The 11,176-nt window shown below is 35.3% G+C and overlaps 1 protein-coding gene and 1 long non-coding RNA gene across 2 annotated transcripts in view; both read left to right on the top strand.

The window, feature by feature from the left end:
• Nucleotides 1–11,062, top strand: part of LOC106938081 (syntaxin-binding protein 1-like) — a 15,971-nt gene extending 4,909 nt beyond the window's left edge. The window contains exons 2-7 of the mRNA XM_015019912.1: nucleotides 5,227–5,276; nucleotides 5,376–5,457; nucleotides 5,908–5,984; nucleotides 6,181–6,259; nucleotides 7,709–7,812; nucleotides 10,903–11,062. Of these exons, the coding sequence (XP_014875398.1) occupies nucleotides 5,227–5,276; nucleotides 5,376–5,457; nucleotides 5,908–5,984; nucleotides 6,181–6,259; nucleotides 7,709–7,812; nucleotides 10,903–11,055 (545 nt within the window). The 3' untranslated portion in view covers nucleotides 11,056–11,062. The remainder of the gene's footprint in view (nucleotides 1–5,226; nucleotides 5,277–5,375; nucleotides 5,458–5,907; nucleotides 5,985–6,180; nucleotides 6,260–7,708; nucleotides 7,813–10,902) is intronic.
• LOC106938082 (uncharacterized) lies at nucleotides 7,822–10,298 on the top strand. Its single transcript, XR_001422532.1, has 2 exons — nucleotides 7,822–8,670; nucleotides 9,479–10,298. It is a non-coding gene; the product is annotated as an uncharacterized LOC106938082 (long non-coding RNA).
• Nucleotides 11,063–11,176: the final 114 nt, after the last annotated feature.

Raw genomic sequence — 11,176 nt, 5'->3', positions numbered from 1 at the left:
TTTTTTTAAAGTATGGTTTATTCAACTCACACTTTTTTTTTTTTTTTTTTTTTTTTTTTGGGGGGGGGGGGGTGCATTAATGCAATTAAGTGCATTTTATTCTACAAGCAAAAGTCCCAAAAAGTATTCTGTTTCTGGTATTCCTGTAAATCTGACAAAAACATCTGCAAATGACAGTGATGATCGAGAATGAGAGTGAATTTATCTTTATTGTATATTGTATCAGACAGAATATTTTTTGAATACATTATGTATTTCAAATATTTGATGTAATTAGTATTTCTGTGAAGTGGGAGAGAGGGATGCTGTGGTGGTGCAGGGTTAAAGCACACTGAAAAAAAAATCTGTGGTGAAGTGAATGTAACCTGAATCTGAATCTACACAAATATATGTAGTATAGAAGACATTGTAATTTTTTTTAGGAAATAAATTAAGTACTAAGAGTAAGGCACCAACGGACTAACAGTTATTTGAAGTGGAGACAATTTTGAGCTAGCAGAAGTCAGTAAGGTGGCTATTTAGTTTATGTAGAGCTAAGCAAAATTCATCAAGTTATTTTAGGTTTGCAATACTTCAACTACATAACATAACTTCTTTAGTTTTTATGTTGCAATAATTGATTCTATTGAGGCAATTGGTTTACATATGACAGTAGGGATTGGCCAGCAAGGTAACCCACAATGCAATGTGCCATCAGCAGCAGCAACTAGGTAAGCCACTTTTTTATTTGTCACAAAAATTAGTTTTAAGATGTTAAGGCAAAACCATAGACTCCAAAGCTTCATCTATGTAGTCAGTTCAAGAATGAAGCTACTTTCAGAGCAGTAGAGCGCTTATTAGCAAGTTTTTAGCATTAACATGTGCTTATATTAAACTGCACCATGAGCTGTAGCTCATTTTCATGATCCCACTCTGCCTGACGGTATAGTCTTGCATATGATTATGTTTGTTTTACTGAAAAAAGTAAAGTATCATTCCTTTACATCTTTTCTGTCAAAGTTTGAGTAGATGAACGAATAAAAAGCAGGAGACAGGAACTGTTTCAGGCCAGTATTTTCTTTTTAAGTAGTTTATAGTTAAAAACCCTTAGTCTTTGGTTGTTGATTGAGCAATTATAACATACTAGATTTTAAGCTAACTTAAAATTTTACAGCATACTTAATTTTTTTTGTTAGTTGTAACAAAAAGTAGTTCATCTACTTTTTGTTAGTATTGCAGTACTGCAGAGGTCATGAGGTTGGGACTCTGCAGCATCCCCCTCTCCCACTTAACAGAATTACATAAAATATTTGAAATACATAATGTATTCAGAAAGCATCTTCAGTGTGAATATTAAAGCATAAAGTGCACACTGAAAGGGCTTTTTTAATGTAAAAGCAGTGAGACATAGACTTGGAGAATTTATGAATATGTGAACCTAAAAGTTTTCTCCTGTGAGTTGCTGGGCTCTCTTCATGGACCTTATGGAAAACCATTAAAGTTGATCTGATCAGAACTAAAATTATCACCTTGGAAATTAAATCTTACTTTTGCTTGTATGTATGATAGTCCAATAAATACCCTGCACACCATGTTATCATATCATACCACATGTGATACAGGGATATGCTGGGACAGTCATTACATTTTTGACAATGCCTACAAGTTGTAACAAAAAGTAGATGAACTACTTTTTGTTACAACTAACAAAAAAAAATAAGTATATACAAATATACTACATTTGTATATTTGTGCAATATTCATAGTGTTTCCCTATTGGATGACTCTAGTGTTCTGTGTTTTTTAGTGTGTGTGTAAGCTAGAACCAGGCTGTTTACATGTGACGTCACACCCACTGACACAGAAAGAGAACAGAAATAGCGGCAGGGATTGGTAAGAGGATTGGGAGCAGATTAGTGGAGTGATTGCAGCAGATCCCTCCTACTGAGTCTCTTCATTCTCCATCTGACAGATTGGACTTACACAGTGCTGGAAACGCATCAACTACAGTTGGAGAAAGACTTTCAGTGTCTGTGTCATCACTGAGGTGTGAGAGTCGTTGTTTAGCACAGTTAAAGACCACCACAGTCAGGGCTGCTTATTTGGAAGTTATGTGGCCAAACACTGTAAATGCAAACATGGTATATAATAGAAAATAGTAACTTGATAGCAAGTTTTCATCAAATTACTATCAACACTCACTTTCAGTAAGTAATTTTGGAATTGGTGGTTGAAAAGTCTCTAACTCACCAACTCACTTGAACTGGATTGATTTAGAAAAGTAGCAATTTGATAATTGTACTTTTTTTCTGTGTTGAAAAGTACTTTGACACAATGCTGTATGCATCCAAATACAAATGCCTGACTTGAGAGCTAGGCTCTTAGCACTATGCTAACTTTAGTTGCTAACAATAACAGTCTGTGCTTGTCAAAGACAGGACAACCACTGTGTGTTGACCTATGATTAGAGATATCACCAGTCAACTAACTTAATGTTTTTTTCTGGCCATTAATACAATTATTTGCATTTATTTCTTCATGCAGACATCCCAAGCCGGAACCTTAGTGTTGCGTTTCTGGTATTCCTGTAAATCTGACACTCAAGCGACAGTGATGGTCGAGAGTGAATTAACATTTGTTGTATATTTTATTAGAATATTTTATGCTGATGTAATTAGTAATTCTGGGAAGTGGGAGACGGCGGTGCTGCGGTGGCGCAGAGGTAAAACAACCCATGTATGGAAGGATGCCTTAGTCCTGGATGCTGTCACAGGCTCAATTCCCAGACTGGTGACCTTTGCTGCATGTCTTCCCCCTCTATCATTATCCACTTTCCTGTCTCAAGAAAAGGCCACTAGAGCCAATAAAACCTAAAGAAAAAAGGAGAGAGAGGGAGGCAAAGACTCATTCAAGAAATTTGGTTTAAGTGAACTTGAAAAATAAGTAGTAATTTATAGGTACTTAGTCATCCTAAGTGGGGTTAAATTTGTATCAAGCAGTCCACACACACACACACACACACAAACAATTAACACAATGCATGACAAATAAGTTACATTAACTTATTTTGTGTCAGATGTACTACTTGATTTACTACTGCTTTCTTACTTTTCTGAATTCTTTGCATATTTTAAGTAAGGTGAACTAATTAAATTTTACAGTTTATTGTCCAACACTAACAAAATATTCCATCGTACTCTTCATATCACATGGTATCAGTCAAAATGTTTTGTATTAACACAGAGATTAATGTTACATATTCTTTCAATGCATTTCACTGGAACAACATGATGTAGAATATGGGATGTTACGACCCCGAGGTGTAGGGAATCAGGGGTTGTAACAAAGTGTCAAAAGAAACAAGTTAACTTTAAAATTATTTTTTACAAACAAAGTACAACTTAACCCAATTAATACTCAAAATAGGACTAAAATAAAAAGAGGGTTAAGTCCAATTTGATTAAATGACGAAAAAACAAAAAACAAGTCAGTGTAAAGTAAACTCAAAAGGAACACAGAGGGCACACCAAGCCTCCCTAACACAAGCTTCTAGATTGATTATAAGTAGTCAAAAGCAGAGTTAAACTGCTTTGCAGAACAAAATAGGTCAGCAGAACCAAAATATTCCAAAATTGCCCAAGACAGTCAACAGTTACAAGCAAGCAAGCAAATTAAGGTGGGGCATCTGAACAAAATCTCTTCCTACAAGCTGGATTGGTTGCAGGAGTCTTTTATAGGGAGCAAGTGGGCCTCATCAGCATCTGATTGGCTTGACAATCCCCTGCTGGTCCAATGATGTCGCTGCTCTTCTGCAGCTTTCAGGCAGCCAATCAGGAAGGTGTTGCTCTCACAGCTGAACCTGCATAAACAAAAGAGCCTGGACAGCTCTAGAGGTCAGGGGTCGTAACATGGGAATGGAAGGAAAATTAGACATGATTTCCATTTTGTAAACAATTTATGTCTGAAAATGTGACTTGCATTTGTATTCATCTCCCTGAATCAGACCTGTGTAGAACTACTTATCACTGAAATTACAGCTAGAAAGTCTTGAAGCTTGACTACCAGCTTTGTGTCTAAAAAGACTGAAAGGTTTGCTTATTGTGCTTTGCAACATAGCTCAAGGGTTTTCAGTTTGTACATTTAACATTTAAAGTCTCTTCACAGATTTTCAATTGGATTTAAGTCTGGACTTAAGTAACCAAATAATACAAATAATTTCAGTGTAGCTCTGGTTGTGTGTAGTGGATCCTGCTAGAAAGTAAACATCTGCATCTGAAAGGTTTTATTCCAGGACTGTATTTAGCTGCATTTTTCCAACATTTTTTTTCAACAATAACTTTCTTCTTGTTATTGTTCAGTTGTCCATAAATACCAGAATGTGGCATGACCAACTAGTAGTTGTCCTGTCAATATATTTTACCATGTGAAATTTGGGGAAAAGAACTGATAACAGGCAGAAAACAGCTGGAATGAGATTGAGAATTAAATATTTCTATTCTAAATATGGATGCAACTCCTTACTAATGAAGTCATTGTGACTTCAAATAGTTATTAAATTTCTGTAGAAAAGTCTTGAGATGTTTCTACGGCTTAAATGGAGCGCACCTGAGGAAAATTCATCTGATTGGACTTGATCCGGAAAGACTCACACCTAGTCCCATAGTTGCCAGTGCATGTCAAAGGTAATATACCAAACATACAGTTGAAGGGATTGTCTGTAGACCTCAGAGACAGGATGGTTTTGAGGCACAAATCTGGAGAAAGATCCAGAAACATTTTGTTGAGCATGCAATGGCTTTGGGCAGGAAGGACCTCCTTACTGAAGACATTCTGTTGTTCTATGACAGTCTCAGGGTTATCCATAATACTCTTTAATTTATGAGGAGTCCTTCTTTACACTATAATTTTCAGAGGTTCCACTGAATGGGCCTTCTTCATCATGAACTTCTGTCTCTGAAACTTTTCACCTCATCCAACCTTCCTTGATCACACTATAATCAGTCTTACCACCAGAACCATACAAGGCATTTATGATAAACTTGACACAAGCACAAGGTTTCATAAAATGGCTGTAAATATGCTTTGATACATTTATTATTTATTTTTAATCTTGTCCTGAAGCTCTGCAGTTGACCGTAAAAAGCTGCAAAATGTTTTTTTAATTTTATTGCAAATGATGGTGAATTAACGTGGGTTCAATTTTAAACTCCTACTGTTGTTTTCACCTTTTGTCTCTTGACTTTACAGAGATAATGAACAATGTGATTAAGAAGGCAAGAGAAAAAGGAAAATGGAAGGTATTTGTGCTGCTCTGATCACATTTTTCATCAAATATCCTTCAGTCTGACCTCAAGTGAAATGCGGATCTTCTGTTGCCTTGTGGAACTGTGCTGTAGGTCCTGGTGGTGGACAAGCTGAGCATGAGGATGGTTTCATCCTGCTGTAAGATGACAGACATCATGTCAGAGGGAATCACCAGTAAGCTCCATTTGATTCTATATGTGAAATCAATTTTGCTTCATTTAAACTATTCAAAGTTTTATTCAGTTCACACTTTTTGACAATGTTACTATGTAAGAGTGTTGTTTTTTAATAATTTGGGGCTTTAATGATTTAGTCTTTAATGAACAGTTTTTTTTTCTGTGTAGATCTTTAAAAACAAGAACTGGATGCCAGGATATAAAGTTATTACTTCTCTCCTCTCCCCACAGGGTGGGCTTTTACTGCCCCTCTCTGACTTGACTCTGATGATCAATAAAACATTATTTCAGTGCTTTATCCTGAACCATAAGGCCTGAATGCATATTGTAGTATCTTACTGTATCATAATAAATGTTGGATAGAATACTTTAAATAAGATCAGCACATACAGTTATAGATTTGAGTGATGTGTGACGAGGCTTAACCTTTACTGCCTGTGCTCTTCAGTTGTAGAAGACATAAATAAGCGGCGGGAGCCTCTGCCCAGCATGGAGGCCATCTACTTAATCACACCATCAGATGAGGTAAATAATTGAGGACTAGCCAATTATTTAAAGCCTAGTCTTTATATTTATCAAAGATTAGAAGATATGTGTCAACTTATTGTTTGAGTTCATACAAGTATGTTTATATGAAACCCGAATAACTCCTTTTTATATCGATGAGCTGCCTGTTCCCAGCACAGTTTGGAAGGTGTCACATAGTTTTCTGTTGTTTTAGTCTGTTGAGGGTCTGATTGAAGACTTCAGAGACCCTCAGGCTCCGAGGTACCGAGCAGCCCATGTCTTCTTCACTGACAGTGAGTTCATTTAACCTTCTCCAAATACAAATTGTTTCTGTTCCATCTGATGTGGTAAATGTTTGGCTGAGAGTCTTTAGTTATAAATAACTATAGTCCTCATATTGTTGTGCTAATAAGACTGTTTTTATTATCTATTTTACATTGCTGAAGGACTGTAAAAAAATATACATTTTAATGCATCCTAAGGCTTCAGTGTGGCCCATGAGCAGGAGCAGATAGTCAAACACAGAAGCTTATAGTCATGAAGAATATTGGAAAAAAAAAAAAAAAAAGATCTCCATTGCAACATCAAGTGCAAAACAAATATTGAAATAAAATTGCATTTGAAATTGAGAGAGAAATACAGAAATGAGCATGAGCTGATTAAAATGCATTAAAAAATTTTCACTCTTTCATTTATACTGCCCACTTTGTGGGCACACTTGACCCCAGAACAGAACCAGCCTTCTTTATCAGACTATTGAGCCTTTTTAGGTGAAGAGATGATGCTCTCAACAACAGACTTATAGAAAATCTGTAGCATTTTGCTGCAAACCAGTCCAGTCTGCTCTGTCCTTCTTTTAGACGACTTCACTGTTGTGTCTACAGTCCAGTCTGTTGTCCAGGTGAACACAGAGGTATTTATATTCCTCAACCACCTCCACTTCTTCTCTCATGATGGAAATAGGGTTTGATCTAACCCTGTTAATCCTGAAATCAACAATAATCTCCTTAGTTTCTTTTTTTTTTTTTACATTAAAGATACATTTTCCCACCATGACACAAAGCGGTCCACCAGCTCTCTGTACTCAGTCTCTTGTCCATCTCTGATACACCTGACACCTACAGTCATCTGAGTATTTCTCTAGATGACAGAAGTCTGACGTGTACAACTAATATGGCTTGATTTGATTACAATACATTTGTTTCTTTAAATCAGTTATTTCTATAATAACCTGATCACTGCCACAGTCTATTAAAGGCCTTCCTGTCTTTAATAGACCATTCAGTAACAGAGTCTGTATTTTCTAACACTGTAATGTTATGTTATTGATCCCCTGAAAAACGATAAAACCTGGACATTTTCATAAATCAATGAAATACCTCCAGACTGAACTTGAAATTTGGACATTGTGTTGCTAGCACTTAAATTTTGTCAAAAACTCTTAGGCAAAAGTGAGAACATTGCACAACACAAACAATCACCCGACCAGAACTGGTATGCTAAATAATATACCATAATTTAATGAAGATTCAAGGCAGATAATTTGCTTGGAGGAATTTTAATGATTGAGGTACTCAAATCATTCGAAGAATCATTACAGCCCTAATTTATTTGCATATATTCTCTTTTAATATTTTCTAATCCAAATATAACTTAATTAGGCATCAAGAAAATAAATCAATAAAGGAAATCTTTCTCAAAATTTAGGTGAGAATAACTGATTGAAATGTGATGCTTTGCAGCGATCCCAGACTCCCTGTTTGGACTGTTGACCAAATCCCGCGCCTCCAAAGCCATGAAGGCCTTGACTGAAATCCACATAGCCTTCCTGCCCTACGAGTCTCAGGTAAGACAAAGGCCAGACTGGGATGTGTCATGGCAGGTGAAAATTCATCCACATTATCATTAATGATAGAGGATGTTATGAGAATAGGACTTGTAGAACAGTTCAGCTTTGTGTACAGATGTTTAGTAGATATTTTGGAGCTCTGATTATGTGCACAGTTGTGCTGGAGATGATGTGTAAGATGCTGTCTGTTTTGTTTTGGGAATATTCTTTCAAATTAGACTTGTTTTCATGCAGGATTTTAATATAATGCATCAGTACCAGACAGTGACTTTGGAAAAGTTTGGTTGTCAGAAGATTAGAATAGTTACTGCCCTTCTGAGTCAGAGTAATTGCCTGAGTAGGTAATGTGTTGTTAAAATTGGTTTGAGTTGCCCTTTTTGACTCACTTTTGAACTTAAGGCAGCTGATTTGTGCATAGTCATTCATTTTGTGAAAAAGCCAGAACAGCACTACCAAAGATAGACGACAGAGCATTACGTGTGTTCAGGAGCAGTAAAAACTACACTATAATCCCAATAGTGCTTTTTACTAAAAAGAAGTTATTTATTTGTACTCATTTCAGCTAAATAGTAAGAGTAACTTTTATAAATTGTTACTCTTGAGTAGATCCAAAACTAACAGTTTGATTTTCTAACTCATTTACAATAAGTACACATATGCTAATCATTTATTTTGAGTATTGTTGCTTTGAACTGTTCAAGTTGTGATCACTGACTCAAACCAAAGAAATAAACTCCTCTTTCTGGTGACATCACTGAGCTTGCACACGATGGTGAGGTGTTTCCCTGAACTTGTCGGCCATTAGAGGAAAGTTTCAACAAAGAATTTTAGCAACTTAAGTGTGAAAATTATGAGGTAAGTATTTTTTCTTTAAAGAATATATATATATATATATATATATATATATATATATATATATATATATATATATATAAAAACATGAAATTTGGAATTATAATGTTAACAATAGAGTAAAAGTGTTTTAAAGTACCTATTTTGCATAAAGCTGGTCCATATTTTCATCAGCTCCTCCAGTCTTCTTCTCAGCTGAGGAGGATATACATCCATCCTGACTGGTAATCCAGTGAAATTAGCAGTAGAGCTGAGGAGAATTGGCAAAAAACATGAAACAATTTTGCATATATGCTGGGTGTAGAAGTGAAAACTGTAGTTAAAATGATGAAACTCTATTTTACCATGACGTTGTGTGATACGTAGCTTTGAAATACTATTTCCCCAAATAAGCCGCCAAATTTATCCAGGCTGACTTTAAGCAATGCTAGATGGCAGCTGGGTTAGCATGGCCCATTTTTCTGCAAATCAATAAAATAGTACAATAAATTCACCTTTTCACCTTCAAGTTCTATTTAAACATTTAACAGAATTAAGGACAAAATCCACATACATGCAGAAAGAGGAGCATCCCTGGCTGGCCTTATCAATTCCCTTATAAAGGAATCTTTAGGAATTTTCTAAATATGCAAGGTATGTTATTCTTGGGGATTACACTAATTTGCCCATCAGAATTTTAAAATAGATAATAAGGAATGAAGCTTAACAGAAAATGTTAAAAAGTAGCTGATAAAGTGTATTTATTTTCACTTTTACGTCTTTGATAGGGATATTATTGCTCAATAATTTTGCACTCTGTGTGGCATTTTAGGATATGAAGGAGTCCTATGAAGATGCAGTTGCTCTGGTGATTGATGTGGATGAGGAAGAGGATCCTGCAGGAGTTCCTTTCTCACCACATTAGATGTTTGTTGTGCTTGAGGATCAATTTGGAAAGACTTATAACTTATAAACAGACACACTAGTGTGTTTGTTTGGGCTAATCTATGATGTGCATCTGAGCTATCCTGGAAAGTGTTGTGGATTTTTTTGAGTTCATTCATTAATGTTGCATTATTACTGTTTGCATGGATTAGTGTTGAATTCTTGTAGTTCAGCTATATTTGCATTTGTTGTGGGTGTGCATCATTATATCAGAATATTGTGAACAAGTTAAATAATAATTAATCAAAATGCATCTTCTGTGATTGCTATGACTCATGACAACTAAAACAATTTACTTTAAAAAGACTGACATTCTGACTTTGTACAGTATTCTAATTTACTGATGTACACCAAAAATCAATGTTTCAAAAAGCATTTAACAATTTGAATAAAAGTACAAATAAATAAATACTGTTAAGGTGTCAGCTTTAAAAGACCAATTTGTGATATTTGATAATGGCTTTTGCAGTCATGATTTATGTTTGAAGCTGCAGTTTTGAGTTAATAAAAACTGAATGGAAAAAGTCAAAGTTTGGTGTGTTCATAAGACTCATACAATTTTGTGCAATCGGTTTCTCCATTTGGATGAGTAACTCCAGTAGAGATCGAAGTTGTTCAAATAAGAAACTCTGAAGTTAATTTGACTTAATTTTAAAGTGAACATGTAATCCATTTAAATAAGTATGAATCAATAGAGCATTTTAGTCCAACATAGTTAATGGTTTAAGTTGCAACATACTAAATAAAATGAGTTAACAAACAAATGTATTTGAGTTACTTTATCATTATTGCTTTGGGTTCCCTAGACTCTTATTATTAAAGGTAGAATATTCTATCTTTTTACATGTATTTTAAATACAGAGCTGTTTGTAAGAATGAAACGGTATCAGACAGGGGAAACAAGTTTTTGTTGAAATTAAATTAAACACAAACATCCACAAATACAGATCCCTGCAAACTCTTTGTTGCACATTAATGCAGCGGACTGCATAGGTCACTGTGCACCTGAAATTATATGATATTTTAATATACACTAATATAACCGTAGTCATGCAGCTTCAATCCCACATAATATTCCTACCAACATGCTTTATTTAACACGGTTTAGTAAAAAATAAGTGTTATTAAACTATAATATTTTAAAGTACATGGACAAAATCACGTTTTTTGGTTTTCACAGACGACCCATAAAACCAATGTTTTTTGGTCCATGAAAAACTTTTATGCTGCTATTTCTTCCAGCACAGCAGCATAAATATCCACATGTCATTAGTGCTTACAGCCTCTGTAACCCTTATGATCTTTATTCAGGTCTTCTCCCTGGATAAAATGGATGCCTTCCAGGACTTCTACAGCCCCTTCAAAGCTGATGTGAAGAATAACATGTTGGAGCGCTGTGCTGAACAGATAGCCACCCTGTGTGCAACGCTCAAAGAGTATCCTGGAGTCCGTTACAGAGGGTGAGAGCAAAGCATTTTAACTTTCTGTCTTTGTTTCTCTTGGCATTGATATGACGGAAGTAACTAGTTCAGCTTTGAGACAACATCCTTTGGAGGTGAGAGGGAAAAAAAGAGCAAATAAAAAT

This window comes from Poecilia latipinna, unplaced genomic scaffold (assembly GCF_001443285.1).
Source record: "Poecilia latipinna isolate Pla-1442-1.1 unplaced genomic scaffold, P_latipinna-1.0 Scaffold2504, whole genome shotgun sequence".
Classification (NCBI taxonomy): Eukaryota; Metazoa; Chordata; class Actinopteri; order Cyprinodontiformes; family Poeciliidae; genus Poecilia; species Poecilia latipinna.
This window is presented reverse-complemented; position numbering and strand designations above follow the sequence as displayed.